The sequence below is a fragment of the Alosa alosa genome, chromosome 17, assembly GCF_017589495.1.
Source record: "Alosa alosa isolate M-15738 ecotype Scorff River chromosome 17, AALO_Geno_1.1, whole genome shotgun sequence".
NCBI lineage: Eukaryota > Metazoa > Chordata > Actinopteri > Clupeiformes > Clupeidae > Alosa > Alosa alosa.
This window is the reverse complement of record NC_063205.1, coordinates 17,179,774-17,200,615: the sequence shown is the minus strand read 5'-3', so window position 1 is coordinate 17,200,615 and position 20,842 is coordinate 17,179,774. Positions and strand designations below refer to the sequence as shown.

The 20,842-nt window shown below is 42.2% G+C and overlaps 2 protein-coding genes across 10 annotated transcripts in view; one reads left to right on the top strand and one right to left on the bottom strand.

Annotated features, from left to right (window-relative positions):
* The window catches only part of dock9b (dedicator of cytokinesis 9b), a 121,881-nt gene that overhangs the window by 98,841 nt on the left and 2,198 nt on the right, over nt 1-20,842 (top strand). For 5 of the 9 annotated variants that reach the window (XM_048268652.1, XM_048268650.1, XM_048268655.1 and 2 more), the window contains 16 exons: nt 553-689; nt 2,548-2,654; nt 3,077-3,214; nt 7,805-7,987; nt 8,398-8,511; nt 8,984-9,199; nt 9,622-9,679; nt 11,901-12,007; nt 13,298-13,420; nt 13,678-13,791; nt 14,821-14,826; nt 16,917-17,063; nt 18,313-18,523; nt 19,471-19,661; nt 20,300-20,400; nt 20,540-20,678. In XM_048268652.1, the coding sequence (XP_048124609.1) occupies nt 553-689; nt 2,548-2,654; nt 3,077-3,214; nt 7,805-7,987; nt 8,398-8,511; nt 8,984-9,199; nt 9,622-9,679; nt 11,901-12,007; nt 13,298-13,420; nt 13,678-13,791; nt 14,821-14,826; nt 16,917-17,063; nt 18,313-18,523; nt 19,471-19,661; nt 20,300-20,400; nt 20,540-20,678 (2,092 nt within the window). The remainder of the gene's footprint in view (nt 1-552; nt 690-2,547; nt 2,655-3,076; nt 3,215-7,804; nt 7,988-8,397; nt 8,512-8,983; nt 9,200-9,621; nt 9,680-11,900; nt 12,008-13,297; nt 13,421-13,677; nt 13,792-14,820; nt 14,827-16,916; nt 17,064-18,312; nt 18,524-19,470; nt 19,662-20,299; nt 20,401-20,539; nt 20,679-20,842) is intronic. The other 4 variants (XM_048268658.1, XM_048268653.1, XM_048268657.1 and 1 more) reach the window with 2 other exon arrangements.
* Nucleotides 4,040-6,031, bottom strand: LOC125310883. Its single transcript, XM_048268662.1, has 5 exons — nt 5,222-6,031; nt 5,001-5,087; nt 4,593-4,751; nt 4,372-4,458; nt 4,040-4,131 (listed from the first exon to the last, which is right to left on the bottom strand). The coding sequence occupies exons 1-5, from the start codon at nt 5,751-5,753 to the stop codon at nt 4,127-4,129; spliced, it is 870 nt and encodes a 289-aa protein (XP_048124619.1). The 5' UTR covers nt 5,754-6,031; the 3' UTR covers nt 4,040-4,126.

Here is a 20,842-nt window from a genome sequence, read left to right as displayed (position 1 = left end):
ATTTGGTTGCTCATTATTCTCTCATTACTCTGAAGCCCTCACTCATACATTCCCATCATGCACCTGTACACTAATCGAATACTACAACAATGTACTGAAGGGCTTGAAGAGTCTGTCAGTATCCGCACCAGTCTTGCTGTACAGTGAAGCATCATGACGTACCTGTAGGTCATTCTGTTTTTTGTGATCGGCGTGATTTCAGCAGTGATGAATTCTCATGCACATTCTAGACCCTAATTTAAATACTGGGCAAAGGATTAAGTCATGCAGTGAGCAAAGTGTCTTGTGCATGAACTAAAGCTTTTGTGTGGCGTGTGGGAGTATTACAGTGACTTACAGTACTAAATAGGTTTTGTATAGTTATTGAATTTGCTTTGGTTAGACTTTAGACTTTGCCCGCCATTTAAATTAGGGCCTTCTGTGTCTGTGTGTGTGGTAATGGGTTTGGATATGGATTGTCAAGTTTGATAAGCATGCTGATTGGCTTATGAGTTGATTGACAATCCATGTAGCCATTGATTGACAGTGTCCTCTCTTTTCTCTCCTCCTCAGGAACCAGGAAGGGGTGGGCTGTGCGTCTGTGGACAGGAAGTCTCTGACTCTGCCTGTTTCTCGCAACAGAACGGGGGCACTGCACACACGCCTCCACCAGCTGGGCAGCCTGGAAAACTCACACACATTTAACAACAGTAAGCACCATCACTACACATGCACACACACACACACACACACACACACACATGTACACACACCGACTGTCTGTCAATGTCTTTCTTTCTCTTTCTTTCAAACACTCTCACACACACACACACACACACACACACACACACACACACACACACACACACACACACACACACACACACACACACACACATCACTCTGTCACTCTCCTTTGAACCCATGCTCCCAGGGAATTTAGCTGCACGCTTTTTTCTTCAGCGCTTGTCTTTCCTCCAACATCATCAGCCTCATTTTCTTCTTCACTGTGTTTGCCGACATGGCTGCTCAGCCTTCTCGACACAGTGGTGCATTATGGGTAAGAAGAGGCCTTCGAGACTTGAGACATGCAGTATTTAGAACATTTGTCTGTGTGTGTGTGTGTGTGTGTGCGTGCGCATGTGTATTAGTGTGGGTGTGTATGTGTGTGGCTAATACACCAAGAAATACTGTGTGTCTTTGGTTGTGTCTAGTAACTAAGTGTTTGAAAACTACTATATTTTGTCCACTTCAGTGTTACGTGTCTAGTATTTTGGCTGAGCAATGTATTTAAGGGATAACATGATCAGAAACAAGATGGTGCTATGAATATGAGTTGTCATGGTAGAGTGCTGTGGTTATAGCTAGTGGCTGTTGAGATTGCCTGTAGTCAGTGAAGTTATTTTTCTCTTTTTGTGTTGTTTTGTGTTGTTTTAGTATAAGAAAGATCTCAAATGTTCTTGGGATTTCTGTAAACAATGGTAAGAATGTTTCAGGTTGATAGCCACATTTCATTTTCCTCTTTTGAAATGTCCTTTTGTCTTTGTCAAGTTGGCTTGTTTTTTTTAAAACTAAATATTAATATTTATAATTAATAATCATGGTGAATCAGTCCAACATGGGACCCCTTTACTCCTCCGTCCCTACTTTTTTTCCCTACTGAATTTTTGAAATCTGAATCAGATTTTTTTTCTCTTGTTCTCCTTCTCATCCACTGCACTGTTACACAACCTCCTCCTCCACAGACTATTTACACATCATGATGTGCACATGGAACACAGTGATGAACTTATTCTTAAATATTTTACGTTACATCTGTATATACAGTATATACTATTAAGTGATATGTTATAGATTAAGTAATTTACTATTCATTAATGAATATGTTACAGCTGGAGTAATATGCTTTTTGTTGAGTACATAACATTACTAAATCCTCCCCTCCCTATGTTATGTTTGACTTTGCCATAGCATTAAGCTATAACATATTTTAACAAACTATATTAACAAGCTGTTGTCAATACTGTATAGTAAAAGTGAGGGAGTGAGATATAGGTATGCTATAAAAAATAGATACAGATGCAATGCTAATGAGTAGCGTTTATTCATGTTCTGTATTTTAGAAGATTCATCAACATTATTTAATGAAGCCTAAAATAAAACATTTTTATTTGCTATATGTACATATCTGCAGGAACAGATTGCTGATCTTCTGGTTGATTAAAGTCATTTAGAGTTAGATATAGTGTATAAGTGAGAGAGATATTGTATAATGAGATACAGATATGGTAGTAATGGTCAACTAGATAGATGGGTCAACATCATCATCTAATGAAGTTCAGAATAATCTGCTGAATGTATAGATCTATAGGAGCTGATAGCAGATCTCCTGGTTGATTATGTATAGATCGATAGGAGATAGCAGATCTCCCGGTTGGTTATGGATAGAATTTCCCTCACGGGATCAAAAGAGTATATATACTTAGATCTATAGAATGAGATAGCAGACCTCCTGGTTGATTATGTGACTGTGCGTATAATGATCTTGTGTTCTGCTCATCTTCCCAGTGTACTCCCACGGAGACGCGGACCAGTCGGTGCTGGAGGCCAACGTGTCCACCGAGGTGTGCCTGACCGTACTGGACACACTAAGTGTTTTCATCATGGGCTTCAAGGTAACGTTCAACTCACTGGAACTGTTCCCGAGAGTCTCGCCCAAAACAGCACAGCACAACCAGTATGTCTGTGTCCATTTGACGTTATTAGTAGGGTTGCAACGGTATGAGATTTTTGTGGTATGATGATTGTATCTGATTTCGTGGTATATTGTAGTGTGTCTGTAAGTCAGAAGTTACCAAATTAGCAGGAGCCAGGATGTTGAGAATCATTTTAGTAGTGCATTTTATGATGGCTTGGGGTGATTTAGGATGGTGTCCTCAAAGATGGCCCAACAGGATTGATATGTTTTCTCCTTGTGTAGCTACTTAACGTCTATTCCATTGCATTTCTTGTGTGTGTGTGTGTGTGTGTGTGTGTGTGTGTGTGTGTGTGTGTGTGTGTGTGTGTGTGTGTCTTCCTCCCCATCCTCCCCTCTCAGACCCAGCTGTGTGCGGACCTGGGACACAACCCCCTGATGAAGAAGGTGTTCCAGGTGCACTTGTGCTTCCTGCAGATCGCCCAATCAGAGATTGCGCTCAAGCAGGTCTTCACCTCGCTGCGCACCTTCATCTACAAGGTAGTTATTTATGTGTGAGAAAAATTAAGAACTAATATTCTGTACATATCTTTTCAACATTTTCACATGCTATCAGTAGTGTAAAGTAACATAAATTGTCATGACAAAGACAGTTTATAATATAAATAATACATAATTAATGATAATATAATTGTTTCTATTCACATGTTTAAATGCAATTTGCATGCAGTCCAGAAAGGCTGACAATGAAGCCATTTTTAAACTGCTGTTACTGCACAGGGAGGTGCATCGCAAAAACAGATGATAGGGTAGGCATTCAGCAGTGTAACACACATGGTAGGGTAGGGCTACAGCAATGCAATAACTTCAGATAACAGTTTGCTGCACAACGCACATCTTCTGACTGCTAGGTTTTAAACCAACTTCCTAAACATAATAGACAGGTCCAATGCTCTTCCTTGTGACATACTGTAGAGTCATGAAGTCTTAAATGTATTTTCTCTTATTTTTCTCTTATCCACCATATTGACTACCACTAATATGTAGTTTTTTTGTCTTTATTATTGCCTGGATTTGGCAAGCAGCACCTACAGTATAGCTGCAGAAGCAAATCAGAAAGTAACTACTCCTGAGTTCAGTTCTATTTTATGCTTTCATAGACGCAAACACACACACATGCACACACACTTGAAGTTTAATCTGTATGTAAATGTATTTATTTGATGTAGAATCTTAATGAGATATCAGTGTAATACATCGTAACGGTGTTAATGATAATAATGTAGTAAGTATGTAAAATAATGTAAATGTAGGTCAAGGTTGAAAGGCATCTGAACAGTTGAAGGACCGTAAATGTTGCTTGGCGGTAGATGTTTCTTAGCTGTCCACAATGATGTAAGGCCTGTCCTGCTCCCCATGCTCTACACACCTGTCCACGTTCACACAGCCCAGTCACCCTGGAGCATTAACAAGATATTGATTAAAGATATGAGTCAGACATGCAGCAACATTCAACATATTTTCTCAATATCAGCATCAATTTACGCAATTTAAGGACGCTTACTGTAATAACAATGGCGGATGACCAAAGTGCTCGTTTCCTGTACATGGGTTAAGCCTAGTTCTACACTACAAGATAACTTCGATGAAGATCTCCATTGAAAATATAGTTGTACTTGGTATAACGTTTTACTTACAGTATATGATGGGCATGTTGCTGCAAAGCACAGGACCATCTTGCTCGGTTATTTCCTGCCACATCTGGCCATAGGCCACAACCCAGCCTGTTAGAAAAAAAAGGAAAAAGGTTGACTGTGGACATGAATAAACAGTTTATGGCCTATCTATGCTATTCCCACAAAAGTTCAACTCTAGGCATAAGTTAGCAGTTTGAGGTCTATGCTATTTGCATTCTTACTTGCTGGTTCACCAGGCTGCACATCCTCTCCGGCCTCAGTCTCCTCCATGTTTGCCCTCTCACTGACTGGTCCATCCTTGTTCTCTGATGACCTCTGCTCCTCCATCAGGTGGTCAAGGGCCCATTCAGCCGGGAAATGGCAGCTAGAGCCAGAGCCGGCTGTGACAACATCAACAACAACGACAACAGCAACATTTGAGTCAGACAGGCAGCGACATTCAACATTGACTCATTGTCTCAATATCAACATCAGTATCAATTTAAGGACATGTATTAACAGTGGCAGATGACCAAAGTGCCAGTTTCCTGCATATGGATTGAATGTAGTCCTACACTACAAGACAACTTAAATGAATATCTCCACTGAAAATATAACCAATAACGGAATAACTAAAAACATTTACTTACAGTATTTGATGGGCATGTTGCTGCAAAGCACAGGACCATCTTGCTCGGTTATTTCCTGCCACATCTGGCCATTGGCCACAACCCAGCCTGTTAGAAAAAAAATGGAAAAAGGTTAACTGTGGGCATGAAGAAGCAGTTTATGATCAATAATACTATGCCCATGAAAGCTAAACTGTGGGCATATATGTTTGTAGTTTCAGGTCTGCTATTTGCTTTCTTACTTGCTGGTTCAGCAGGCTGAAGATCCTCCATTTTTGCCTTCTCACTGGCTGGTTCAGCAGGCTGAAGATTCTCCTCAAGCAGAGTATCCTCCATATTGGCCTTTTCACTGGCTGGTTCAGTAGGCTGAAGATCCTCTCCGGCCTGAGTGTCCTCCATCTTGTTTTGTCCCCAGCCTCTCTGGAGCACCCAGTGTGGCTTGCGCCTCATTTGAACAGCCCGCAGAGAAGACTTCAGTCTTTCCTTAAGTTCTCCAGGAGCTCCATCTTCCTGCATCCTTCTTCCAGCAGTGTCCATGTTAGCGGTTTCAGCTGAGTGGTTTCTCTTGGTCAACCTGGTGTTCAGCCCAGATGACAGATGTTTCTTCGGGTCAGTCTTTTTCTCTGACTTGGTCATGGCCATGGCAGAGTTGCGACAGATTCTATAATTCTTTGTCCTCTGTCGTGCCCTCCTTGGTCTGAGCCGGTCTCGGATGGTATTGAAGATGGCTCTCATGGCTTCCATGAAGCAGCCACGCTCTCCTCTCACCTCCATCTTCAAATAGGCCTCTATTTGGTCTAAAGATGTTTAAAATAGTCTGTTTTTCAACCCTTTTGTAGTAATAGATGAGGAAATACTGGATTAACAATATCAAACAATTATGAAAACAGATGATTAATGAATAAGTGCAGAATCGCCAGCAGAAAGCTCTCTCTCAATGTTATCTCTGGTGCAGCCAGGTCAAACTGATGCAGTGTTCTACCTCAGTATTCTACTTTGCGCTACTTAGAATCAATGATTGTTGAAGCTCTGTTCTAGAATCTTTGCTTAGAATGTTCAGAATATTCAAAATAGTGATGTCGGTAGAGTTCTAGAACACTTCAAGATTTATTTTTGTCAAGTCAAGTTATTCCAATTTAATTTAATTGCATTTAGTTTGCACATTTAAAGTAGAATTCCGGTGTGATATTGACCTAAAGTGTGTTGAAACATGATACCGAGTGTGAACGTATGTCTCATAGCTCACCTCGGCTTGTCCCCTGCACTCAGAAATCTGGCTTAGTTAGCCAATGCTACCAACACAGTGTTTCGTTGTGGTGCCTCGGGCATCGGCCTAGCCATGCAAATAAATCACTGTTTTACACCATTTACGAGGCTCAAAGTAGCTCCATACTTCATTGGTAGACTTCCGAGGGCCTTGACATTTAAAACGAGACATAGAGAACTTTGAAAAAGCACTGGTAGTTTATTTACAAGACGATTTATACAGACAGTACCTTAAGGAATTTTACAGTTCGACGCCATCTTGAATTTAGTCACGATAAGTCGAGCGACGAGTACGAACGAACAGGTATGATAAGGGATCAGATTCCAAAAATAATTCAGTGGAAATGCATGGAATCCAGCAATAAACTTATTTACAGAGCCTGGGCCACACCCATCCACCTCAGACAACAAAGGCTCTGATGAGTCGGGGGTGGCCCAAGTGAATGATAAAACTGGAGGCTCTTGTCCTCCGCGGGCTCTTCTTTCTCCTTTTCCATCTCCATCTCCACTCTCCTCTTGAGCCAGGCCCTTGTGGCTTGGTCTTCTGCCTCTCTCTCACTCTTCCTTTCCCCCTACCCCCCCCTCTCTCTCTCTCTCTCTTTCTCTCTCTTCCTTTCCTCTATTTTTGGATTTGTATTGTTTTATCTGGTGTATCTGTAAGTTCATAACTTGTTAACTGGTTTATCTCTGTGTTTTGTTTGTTAAAAAGTTTATCTCTGTGTTTTGATAAGCTTCCTGTGTTCCTTTGGTTGCTACATTGTTACAGTAGACCATGTGAGTTTACTTGTACATCCAACTAAAGTGATATTGGTTACATTTACCTAATAAATTGTTCATTTGCCTACCAATCGGATAACTTCAATTCTCGTGCCATGTGCCATGCCATTCTCCTCCATAGCTGATAAACTAGTAATTGTAACTAGTAATAGTAATACTTGGTAATTGATTGGTGATACAAATTATGAATCAAATGGAGTCAGATTAACGAGTATGTAATAATATCATTGCCATTTAACTCTTCAACCTATTTGTCCACACAGTGAGGATATAGCTCGATGTCTCTATGTTTCCGAGGTTATATATATAATTTCTAACCGTCTTACAGTATCATGTTTCAACACACTTTAGGTCAAAATCACACCGGAATTATCCTTTAATGCAATAGGGTTGACCCAGAGTGATTTACAAATAATAAAATAACAATGATAACAACAATAGTGCAATAATAATACAATGCAAAATGTCTACATATGAAGAAATAAAACAATAATACTCATATTAATGTGTTATTATTACTAATTTGTTTAATGCAGGCTTAACCATTTTAAAACTGTTCACTGTTCATTTTAACTATTGTAATGTTCATATTATTTTAGTCGCTTTGGACAAAAGCATCTGCTAAATTCCATAGCCATAACCATAACCACTATACTTTTTTATATATTTTTTTTTACCCTAGCTAAAAGTGTTTAATTTGCTCGTGTCATGTCATGTTGTTCCCACCCCACTCTTTCCCCTTTACCCATAATGCCTTTCCCCCTCACCCCGGCCTTTCCCAGTTTCCGTGCACATTCTTTGACGGGCGGGCGGACATGTGTGCATGGTTCTGCTATGAGATCCTGAAGTGCTGCAACTCCAAGCTGAGCTCCATCCGCAGCGATGCCGCCCACCTGCTCTACTTCCTCATGAAGAGCAACTTTGACTACACTGGCAGGAAGTCCTTTGTCCGCACACACCTGCAGGTGAGTTAAGCTGATGAAGGCAATTAGGCCGTGTTCCTGATGACTCATGAGTGTTACTGAGTATTTTGAGCAATGAGTGCTGGGTCATGTTCCTGAGTGTTACTGAGTATTTTGAGCAATGAGTGGGTCATGGGTCATGTTGCTGAATGGGTTATGGTGATAGGTGAGGTTGTGACCCGTGGCTGCTGCCATCCACAACTCTGTATTGTTTGTACTTTGGGCTCTAAAATTGCTTAATATATTTTGAGATGTATTCACATGCTTTTCATGCTACACAAGTTGTTTTGGACTTACATGAGTTCAAATGAGTTTCTATACAGTACATATACTAAACTGATCTGGTTTTCAGAGTGTCTCATTGTTCCTCTTCATTGTGCTGAAGCTGTTCCCTCTGACTCGCGTCCCTGCAGGTGGTCATAGCAGTGAGTCAGCTGATCGCTGATGTCATCGGGATCGGAGGAACACGCTTCCAGCAGTCCCTCTCCATCATCAACAACTGTGCCAACAGTGACAAGACCATCAAGGTGAGAGAAGCCATATCTGTTTCTGAGTCGAGAGTGAAGAAGGAATAGCTAGATGGGAGGATGAGTATGTCAGGGTACTTGAAACACAATCGTTTCATTCAAGTATAGCCGTCCCTCATATATGTTGTTACCCACCAATACAAAAAAAAAAGAATAGCCGTCCCTTGGAGTAGTTAGATAGATAGAGATAGATAGATAGATACTTTATTGATCCCCAAGGGGAAATTCAGGGGGTCTCAGTAGCATACAGACATCACACACAGCATGCACTTACAGTTCACATTCCTGTTCCAAACACTTACAACAGATCTGTTCAAACCTTGACACCTGTTTGTGAATGCTTTTGTCCTTAGGTCCTCTATCTTTTGTCCTCTAGCATTCTATTCAGCAAAATTGACAAATGATGGAGCTTATTTTTTTAATGCAACTCATATCGCTGAGTGGATATGTATCTATGTCTACCCCCCCACAGCACACAGCGTTCCCATCAGACGTGAAGGACCTGACCAAGCGGATCCGTACGGTGCTGATGGCCACGGAGCAGATGAAGGAGCACGAGAACGACCCCGAGATGCTGGTGGACCTGCAGTACAGCCTGGCCAAGTCCTACACCAGCACCCCGGAGCTGCGCAAGACCTGGCTGGACAGCATGGCCCGCATCCACGTCAAGAACGGAGACCTGTCAGAGGTCAAAGGGGTCAGGGGTCAGGGGTCATGCCAGGGTCAGAGGTCAAAGACTTCAAGGTCTTTCACCTGGGTTGCTAAGGTGTTTTTTGTGTATCAGGTTGTTAGATGATTCATTGGCCAATTAAACCTCAGTATAGCTCTACTTTATTGGCTAAACGTAGTGTCTCTCACTCTCGTCAGTCATTCACTCATTTAGTCTGCCAGTTAATCAAACAGAAGTCTTTGTGTACTCCAGAGAAGCACAATTTTATTAATGTTTGTGCATTTTTGTATATGCTCCCAGTTATCATGAAAGCAACATTTCAGCATACCTGGTCCAAGTCATATCTCAATGAAATTTACTACAAGTTGATGAAGAGCACTTGACTTCACAACAACTCTATCTGTTCTATCTCTAACTACGCTTTTGTGTTTGGTCCTCAGGCGGCTATGTGTTATGTGCATGTCGCTGCGCTGGTGGCAGAATACCTGAGAAGAAAAGGTGAGTCCCAGGCCTTCTCTTTCAGACTTAGTGCAGTTACACCTGTGGTCCACATGGGGGCACAAGAGCTGTCTTCACTGTGTCTACAGCTCTGCCTCACACAATCATTTATACACTGATGTCATTATCTGTACACATGCGTGAGTCCATGGAAATTTAATTTTCTATGTCTATAGGCAATATCCTGTTGTTTACAGTCAATTGTTTGGGATGTACTTCACCAGATGACCAGATGGCCATCACACATCCATCCTCTTAGGTTCCTGTCTCTCACTGATGCCAGAGAGGACACAAACAAAGCAGATTGTTAAACACCTCAATATGAGCCTAAATGTACAGTACCTCATCCAGAAGAATTGGGCACCATTGCAGTAATTCAGCAGCATAGCTACCCTAGTGTCAGGCAAAGGAAGAAATAGTTTTATCGAACTTACAGTATGAGAGTTTGAAGAGTTATCTAAAAAAAAGTGAGTTGAATTCATCAGGTGTTTGTATGCGTTTTTTTTTATTTATTTGTTCCATAAATCCACATTTTAGTTATATGATAGGATGCACTTTATCTTAACAGAAACACTGGCAATGAGCATTTCATCTATTTGTGTACACCACTCTAAACATCATATAAGGAGTCCCGCACATGCAACATGCACACACAAACATGCGCGTTTGCCCCCAACATCGCCTCTGTCCACACGTCCAAGGGTCGCTTCTGAGCTCCCATGTGGAATTCTCTGCGAATTCTGATAAGACCGCACATAGGCTCTCCAGCACTCTGGAATCTGCGGCAGTCACATGTTATGCAATGTGAGTGACCGTCGGCCCGTGCCTGTGACCTGTGGGAGGGGAAGAGGAGAGAGAGAGGGAGGGAGGGAGGGAGGGAGGCTGTAGTCCTACTGATGACCCCAACCACGCCTCTCCTATCATGGGAATGTTATCAGAGAGAACCTCCCCTCATTATATTGTCATCAACACCCTAACCTTGAGGCCCTGGAGCAGAGGCACAGCCCTGTACTCATGTTCAAGTTGGCCCAGTGTGGCTCTCCCGAAGCGTGCAGGAGAGACAGTGCATGAGATGTGCACTGAAGATATACGCGCCAAGCACAACATTCTCCCTCAAGAGCATTGCAAAATTAATGCAAAATGTAAAACACTGGACTGATCAATACATGTAATCTGTGCCGATGTGTCTTGTGTTGATAGTCATGTCCTGTCTTATTGGGCTAACACGATCGGTGTTTAGATCACCAATTGAAAAATAAAAATGTGAAAATAAATTCTGTTGCAATTAGTTTTGGGTCAGACCTTACTTTGCCTGGACTATTAGCTCCGTTGTAGTATTTATGCAAATTAGCTATATGTACATTATGCCCTGTTTGCCCATATTAACAAACAATTTCAAAAAACTTGTAATACATTTTTTGTTTGTGATGGTAATAATATTCATGGTGATATGTGAATGTAATTTTTTTCCCCCCATTTGCATAAGAAAAGTATTGAATAGGCGCAAGAATAGGGTATATTTGGGTCTTTTTCAAAACTTTCCCCTATTGGGATTCTTCGGGGCTTTTTTCCACTTACTCAGGACATATTGAGGATACAAAATCAGTTAAGTTTTCTTCTGTTGCAATTTGTTCAACCTAAAATGACTGGACTAATAGCACCATGAAAACTGTATTGAAAACATTCCCTTGTGCAAACTACGGTGCCACCAATGGAACAAATTTCAACATTACAGGTGCACAGAATGTCCGGTCAGACAATCACATACAAATGACATTAAAGCACATACAAAATATATCATTATTTGTGAATGAGTTACAAACATTTACACAAATGTTTTACCAATATCCCAACCCATACTTATTTCATCAAATCATCAGCATACATTAAAACTGCGTAAAGTGGTCCTTTACAATTATCATTGTTGTTATTATTATTACCATATCCGGGCCCTTATACAGAGCACCTTACAGAGACCAAATACAGGGACAGTCTCCCTGTGGCAACTTAGGTTTAGGTGCCTTGCTCAGGGGTGGGCAGGAGAGGCAGTTGGGAATCAAATTCACAACTTTCTGGCCTCTACTTGAAAGCCAAGTTCCTCTACACCACCACCATCCCTGTCATTGCACATGATCCATATGTGGTGTACCTGGCTCTGATAACACTTATCACAGCATCACCTGTCACTTACCACTGATGGTCTCTCCCGTGACTTGGGCAGGAATGTTCCGGCAAGGATGTTCCGCATTCCGCGTGGTCACGCCCAACATTGATGAGGAAGCGGCCATGATGGAGGACGTGGGCATGCAGGACGTCCACTTCAATGAGGTCAGACTTGCTGGGCATTGTGGGATTCTGGTGGTTGGATGTGAAGGCTCTGGGACAATACAGTAGTCCAAACTTCAGAACTCATATGCTAATAAACTTTGTATGTATAATTTACTGATAGTATATAAAGTCTATGTAATGTTATACTATCTATACTGACTGCCGTCATACTGAATGATAGCTACACACATGGCTAATGATTTGATTTAACAATTCTGTTGATAATTATATACATCTCTACATGAATTATAACACGCCAATGAACATGGCCATTATTAAAAATGTGAATTTTGTGGGATGTGTCCCTCCAAATCGGCACATGAAAAAATAGGTGAAACAAAAAAAAACACATTCACCAGCTCTTGTGAAATGATTTAAGGGATATTGATTCGGGAGCTAGTGTTTAACACTCCCGTAGGTACAGGTGCAGTCTAAATACTGCACTATAAAATCTGAGTTCCACAAGTCGGTGCGGCATGTGCTGCATTTGAAAAGACCACATTAAAGGCAGTAAAGCTTTAATTGTACTCGTAAGAAATGTTCCTGGATGACCTTATCTTTTCTAATAATAATTAATTCAGTGCATGAGGGTGTGTATGTGTGTGTGTGTGTGTGTGTGTGGGGTCTTGGTAGGGGAGAGTGGGGGCAGAGTCTGTCCTATCTCCTGGTTAGATAAGTGCAGTCAACTTTGAGAGTTTCTTATCAAGGGATTTGATTCGGCAGTGCAGTGAGCGCTTGCATTTACACAGACACTGACACTGGCGCTCACAGACACAGGTGCTCACAGACAAACAAGCACATGACCATTCTCTTTCTCTCTCTCTCTCTCTTTCTCTCTCTCTATCTCTCTCTATCTTTCCCTCTCTCTCTCTCTCTCTCCCTCTCTCTCTCTCTCTCCCTCTCTCTCTCTCTATCTCTCTCATACACACACACACTCTTATAGACACACACTAACAGTATCATACAAACAGGAACTGTTCCGATTGAAATGGTTTCAGTGTAACGGAAGTAAAATCTAGCAAGGCCCTGATTGCCCATAAAAAGATGTTCTCTAAGTGTCATCAGGTTTATGAGGGAAAAACATCTCTTTTAGCTCATCTCCTGTGTCTGCTGTACTTCCTAGTAGATAGGCCATCAACTGCTTTTTCTAATGTCATGTTCCTCCATCTGGGTGTGTGTGTGTGTGTGTGTGTGTGTGTGTGTGTGTGTGTGTGTGTGTGGTGTGTGTGTGTGTGTGTGTGTGTGCATGCACGTACGTGTGTGTATGTGTGTGTGTGTGTGTGTGTGTAGGAGGTGCTAATGGAGCTGCTGGAAGAGTGTGCTGATGGTCTGTGGAAGGCAGAGCGTTATGAACTCATCTCCGACATCTACAGACTCATTATACCCATCTATGAGCAGAGGAGAGACTTTGAGGTGCACACACACTCACACACACTACACACTCCAATATAATTATAAGTCTTGAAAAATAACTGATAGCATCCAGCTTTTACATCACAATAACAATGCATCTGTTCACTTTAAATAATATTAATTATTGGCCTTGATCCATAATAAAATAAATAAGCCTACTGATAGATACAGTATTTGTGAACTCTCTCTCTCTTTCTTTCTTCTCTCTCTCTCTCTGTGTGTGTGTGTGTATGTATGTATGTGGTCCTGACCTGCAGAAACTGGCCCACCTGTATGACACGCTTCACCGGGCTTACACGAAAGTCATGGAGGTGATGCACACAGGCAAGAGGCTGCTGGGCACCTACTTCAGAGTGGCCTTCTTCGGCCAGGTGAGTCACCTGTCACCTGTGCTGCCCCAAGATCCCCCATCACAGACATCCACTGTTTACATTCATATAGCTGACGCTTTTATCCAAAGAGACTTACAAATGGACTGTCATTCAACAGATACAGTGCAAAAGGAGACTTAAAAGTGACAATGAATGCTACTGTTTAATAGAATGCTATCATTACATACAAAGCTAGATAACTAGAGGAGGGGTTGTTATTAAGTACTTGTTACACGAGTACTAAAAAGCACATATTCTAAGTCTCCATAGCAGACACTCCTGAGGAGATTAAGGGTCGGTTCGTACTTCGTAGTCTACGTAAGTTACGTGGACACAACTTATGCACGTGTTGAAGAGCCCTCTCGTAGTCTATGCAATCTTTGCAGACAATGTCCCCCATTGGAAACGCATGACAAGGCACGCGTGCTTGCATTGTGTTGCAAAAATTTGTACAGCACATTTTGCTATGCAAGTACGTGTTAAACCCTCCTCACATAGCCTGATGCCTTTGCGTCCATGTAGCTTGCGTAGACTATGAATCAACCCTGTCTGTGGCCAGAGGTCTCTAGTGACTGACTGAAATGACTGACTCCAACAGACTGACTGAGCCTCCATACAGGCAGTGCTAGAAAAGGTGCGCTAACATTTCTAATTGACTAATGTAGAACATAGCATAAGCATAACAGAAATAATCCATCTGCATGTGACTTAAGAATACTGATCAATCATCAAGCTGCCTCATCAAATGCCATCAGGCATTTTCAGCTGCTGTTGTAATTGTCCTGTGGATCTAAAAGCAGTAAAATTATGTCAATACCCACTAACACCATAGCCACTTTCCTCAGATGTCAAATCGACAAAACAAGGCACTTTATTGACTCCTGCATGAAGAACCTGTAGAGGCTAAGCATGTTCCTTCACTCCCCAAATGGTTAACCATATTCTCTCTCTCTCTCTCTCTCTCTCTCTCTCTTTCTCTTTCTCTCTCTCTCTCTCTCTCTCTCTCTCTCTGTCTCTCTCTGCGGTCAGGCTGCGGTAAGTCTGTGCTCTGTGCTCGGCTCGCTTTGCCTGACTCAGATTGTGTGTGCAGTGCTAGTGTGGTGCCTGCCTGCCTGCCTGCCTCTCCTCCTCTCTCTCTGCCGGACTGTGGGCCTCTCTCTGTCTGCTAAGCTTCTACCTGCTCTAAACGCGCATCCTCCCTTTCTAACATAGAACTCCAGTCTACAAACTACAAACCGGTGTCTGGATAGAGACGCCAGGGGCAGGGATAGTTTGATAGTCCGATCATTTAGCCTCATGAGCACTGGCGTTGTGCCCACTGAAGCTAGATGGGCACAGATATTTCATGGTTATTTGAAGTCATCCTAGATTTAGCCAGCATTAGAAAAAGCCAAGCTGAGGGGGCGTCTCAGCAAAAGGTGATAGTAAGCAGCATAACACCACCCAGCTTATCATCCAGATGTTTTATTTATGTTTTTAAGACTATTGGTCCAATGTGTTTTTCTGTTTTATTTCTCTTCATCTTTATCTTTAGTTATCCATTGTACAGCACTTTGGTCAGTTTATGCTGTGTTTAAATGTGCTTTATAAATTAAATTTACTTACTTACTTACTTACTTACTTACTTACAGTACTTACTTTTCAAGTTTTTCAACATTCACTTCATGGTTTACACATTTTCACTGAAGACTTCATCTCATTCATCTAAAATACTGCCAGCTTTTAGTTACTGCGCCTCTGTATGTTGATCATCAAACAGGTTACTGATATTATTATATTGTCTAGTCAGAGTGGTTCAGTAAAGTTACACTATCTGGACGTTTGATGTGACTAAATTGTGTTTAGTCAGGTAGTGAAGGCACACGCACACACACACACACACACACACACACACACACACACACACACCACAGAGAGAGAGAGAGAGAAAGAGAAAGAGAGAAAATAAAGTTTCATGTATCTTTCCTTTATTGTGGGAAAAGCTTTATGACTATTTGCTACCGCATGTTAGTGCACTGTGCTGAACCACTGTGAGCCAAGAGCATAGACAGCTCTTAATGCGCCGAATGACTGCCATGTACTGACAGATGGACCGGCCTAAGCACTCACTGTACAGCAGTAACTCCTCATTACTTCCATATGAATGGAGTAATGTGCTATGCTCTCAGTGTTGCCATGGTATCAGATGACCTGTGTTATCTGGTTCTTTTGTGACTCCTGCCCTATTCCATAATAGCAGCCACCCCTGGTGTCTGGAGACATTTGGGAAATGAAATTGTAAACGTAATTAGGTTTATGTAAAAAGGAAGTTTGTCTGTTCCTCTTTATCGCGTAGTGACTGTGTTCATATTCTCTGAGTGAGTGGGAATTCTGTCATTCCTCCACCAGAAAACTTGTTTTTCTTTTTCATTTCATCAATGTCCTAAAGATAAGAGACAATCAAATCATATGCAGGTTCCATAAAGTGGCACTTTAACTATGACTAATTCCCTCTCACTCCTGCCGGAGCAGAGGAATCTGCAGACGGTGTGGAGTGAGAGAAGGCTGACGGTCAGCCTTCTCAGGCTGACGGTCTTGCTGTCCCTCTCTTTGTCTTGGATAGTGTTTCGCATGGCTTCATTTTTTTTTGTCACTTTTGATGTGTGCTTTTGCTTGTTGCTTGTTGCTAAATTTGTTAGCTGACAAGCGTTCAATAAACAATGTATTATCCTGAGCGGCACCGACAAAAACCAAACCAAATTGTAATTGACATGTTGTGGTGGCAACAGAGTTCGGCACTGGTGTGTGGGGTTGTATTGCTCGAGGTTTCTTCCTACAGTATATGTATCTCCAATTCTAGGGAGTTTTTCCTCGCCCCTGTTACTCATGGGCTCTCTCTGAATGTTTTAACAGTCTGTAAAGCGCCATGAGACATGTGTAATGTTTTGGTGCTCTATAAGTAAAATTAAATTGAAATTGAAATTGAAACAATGGAATGTGTTGTAATTGAACGTGAAAAGCACAGTGCCCCACACTCCTGTCTGAGCCTGTGTGCGGAGGCCTTAGGCCTTCAGCCCAGTGGAGGCCTCAAGTCTGTGGGTAAGTGTCCACCGCTAAGCCCCCATGTGCTGGCTGTGTTGCTGCAGGGCTTCTTCGAGGACGAGGATGGGAAGGAGTACATCTACAAGGAGCCCAAGTTCACGCCCCTCTCTGAGATCTCCCAGCGCCTACTCAAGCTCTACTCGGACAAGTTTGGCCCCGACAACGTCAAAATGATCCAGGACTCTGGGAGGGTGAGTGTGAAACACACTCACACACACACATACAAACACACACACACACACACACACACACACACACACACACACAGACATAAACCAACACATACACACCTACATACACACACAACAGCTTGAATTTATATAGTGAATAATTTTATAACTTCAATTTATATAGTGGCACCCAAATCACCAATATAGCGCCCCTGAAAAGGGACCCTCACTAACCACCACCAATGTGAAGTACCCAACTGGGTGATCCAGACAGACATATACCAACCCCCTACACACACAGACATATACCAACACATACACAGATATGCACACATCTGCATACACACATGCACAGAAAGGCCATCATACTACATAGACATGTGCTCTGTTGCTGTAAGCAGAAGCCTGCATGCACAGTAGGAGATAGGATTTAATTACAATGGTCAGAGGCTGATAGACTTTCTCATCACCTTTCACCTATAAAAACCCAAAGCCAATGTCAATGACCGTGGTGTACCACTGACTTTTGCTCCACGCAATTAATTTGCAGAGACATCAGTACACTCTTAAGAGTACAGTAATGTCTTGTGTCCTTGATCCCTGGACCACATCACAACACACTCCCACTACACCCCAGAGATGGAGAGAGAGAGATAAAGATATACAGTATAGATAGATAAATAAAGAGAGAGAGAGAATCTATTATAAGATATTAGTTGAAGGGTCTGTCCCAGGTACAGTAGCAAAGGATTCATTAGCAAACTGCAAACTATAAAGTTAAACTCAAACTATTTACCTTTAAATATTTACGTTTATTCATTCAATCAGTTTCTACAGATATTGTAATTATTTGATTTGGGTACCAGTAACTCAAATATTTATATTTAAGGTGATGGTAATGAGTTATATAGAGTTAAATAATTATTTTGAGTCTATTTGACTGTTTTGGTTTACAGTGCCTGAGTCACCAGGATAAAGTAAAGTCTGTCTCCCAAACTAAGAGGCTACTGCACGCTCTACTGTTTTTACAACGCACTTTATCTCCTCATGTTTTTACCAGAGGTGTAGCGTACCTACAGTACAAACTGTAAACCACGGAGTGTTTTGTTGGAGATACTCAACACATATGGAAACTGTGTGTGTGTGTGTGTACATACATGTACTGTAATACACACAGAAAGAGTGGTTTTGTTTAGAATTCCCCAGGAGTCTGACCATCCATTTCCCCCTCATGCCCCCCTGTCCCCCATACTGACCCATCACCTCTCAGGTAAACCCCAAGGATCTGGACTCCAAGTTCGCCTACATCCAGGTGACGCACGTGACGCCGTACCTGGAGGAGAAGGAGCTGGAGGAGCGGCGCACCGACTTCGAGCGCAGTCACAACATCCGCCGCTTCGTCTTCGAGACGCCCTTCACCGTGTCGGGGAAGAAGCAAGGCGGCGTGGAGGAGCAGTGCAAGCGTCGCACCGTCCTCACCAGTACGTCCGTGATCTCCCATCCCCCATGTTTTCAAAATCATAATAATAATAATAAGCTTTATTTGTATAGCACCTTTCATACACAGAATGCAGCTCAAAGTGCTTTACATTTGAAGCATGTAACACAATAATAGTCAGTCAGTCATTATCAATCACTTTTCTTTGCTGTTTATGATCTACTCAGCAACATATCAAAAATATAGAAAATGACATGTCATAAGACTGGCAGCCTTAACCCTCTTACCCCCAAAAATCATATTGTAGGTTCTTAGCCATTAATGGACAGGACAGGGTCTAGTGGACGGGAAATCAGTGGGAGTAAGAGATTTGGAATAAAACAGTTCTGACACTCTACACCCATCTCTACCACACCCTAAAAAACTCTAATAGACCACCTTCCTGTTCCTGCTAACTTTATTGATTTACAGGCGACCCCTGTTCCAAAAGTACAGCTTTTACAGCCGCTGCTGATAGCAGATGAATTGATAGAAACTGAACGTCCTGATGCTGGCGAAAAGGCTGACCGTCAGCCTTCTCTCACTCCACACCGTCTGCAGATTCCTCTGCTCCGGCAGGAGTGAGAGGGAATTAGTCATAGTTAAAGTGCCACTTTATGGAACCTGCATATGATTTGATTGTCTCTTATCTTTAGGACATTGAGCAAAAGCAAACAAATCACTGCAGCAGTTACTTGAAGGAACTTAATTTTATGATGAGACATTTTGCACGAAGTCATTATAACTCATCAATATTTGTAATCACCTTTTCATAGGCCACATGAAACCATCAATGTCATGTGCATGCAGGTTTCCCATATCCATGTGTATATTCATCCAGTTTGTGTCTCTTCCTCGTCTCTTTGATCTTTCTTTGTCCAACTGTTTCTCTCTCTCCTTCCACTCTCCTGTCTTCTCCCCCCATCCTTCCTCTCTCTCTTTCTCTCTCAGCCACTCACTGTTTCCCGTACGTGAAGAAGCGCATCGCGGTCATGTACCAGCACCATACGGACCTGAGCCCCATCGAGGTGGCCATCGATGAGATGAGCGGCAAGGTGGGCGAGCTGCGGGCACTCTGCTCGACCAGCGAGGTGGACATGATCCGCCTGCAGCTCAAGCTCCAGGGCAGCATCAGTGTGCAGGTAGAAGCTCGTGTGTGTGTGTGTGTGTGTGTGTGTGTGTGTGCGCGTGCGTGCATGCGTGTGTGTGTGCGTGTGTGCATGTGTGTGTGTGTGTACCCACTGCCCAACAAGGACTATCCGTTTGTTCATAAAAACTCACACACACACGTCACCTTTGTCACTTAAAAAATACATTAAGACTCATCCACATCAATAACTATGAACTAACAATTTGAACTTCCACACTGACCAACACTAAGCAAAGTCTCTCCATCCTTCATGTTCATTAATGTGATTTCTAGAATTCGATGTATTCTGATTGACTGTCAGGTTCCTGTTGTTTTCCAAATCCCTCTGAAAGTGCTATATTGTTTTTTATGTTGTCATTATACTATGCGGTGTTGACGTTGTCGTTCTAATGACCTATATTGATACTTAAATATATCGTTGTATAGTTATTGTTGGCAGTGTGGACAGGCCCTCACTCTTTAAAAGATGATTTCATTTTATGTTATTTTTTTTTATTTATCCTGATGGTCATGATGGTGATCAGATAGACATGTATACACACTTACAGACGGACAGGCATGCTCTCTCCCATACTGCACTCATGTCATTTTCTTAATGAGAGGTGTTAATTAGGTCTTTTTGTGACACAGGTGAATGCGGGTCCGTTAGCGTACGCTAGAGCATTCCTCGATGACGGCTGCCAGAAGAAATACGCAGACAATAAAGTCAAACAGCTCAAAGAGGTCTTCAGGTATAACAGTGTACTAGACAGATAAGAGGTTTTTTTTTAACTCACATGATGGCATAATTGTCACAGGCTTATGTTAATGGGCAGAGCCAGTCCTGCCTTGTGAAAGTGTTTGAGATTTCATGTAAATATTTTTGCCCAGGCAATTTGTGGACACCTGTGGTCAAGGCCTGGGCGTGAATGAGCGCCTGATCAAGGAGGACCAGCAGGAGTACCACGATGAGATGAAGGCCAACTATAGGGACCTGACCCGAGAGCTGTCGGCCATCATGCATGAACAGGTCAGTCAGCCAAGAGACTTTATAACTGATACTCATCAAACCCACTCAAACTAATCACTACTCATCCTGTGGAACTTGTCACTTTGTTGGGGTATACTGTGTGGTCTTTGCTTGAGGGGGAGTTTAGTTTTAGTTCGTCTTCATGTACACATACCCCAAGCCCT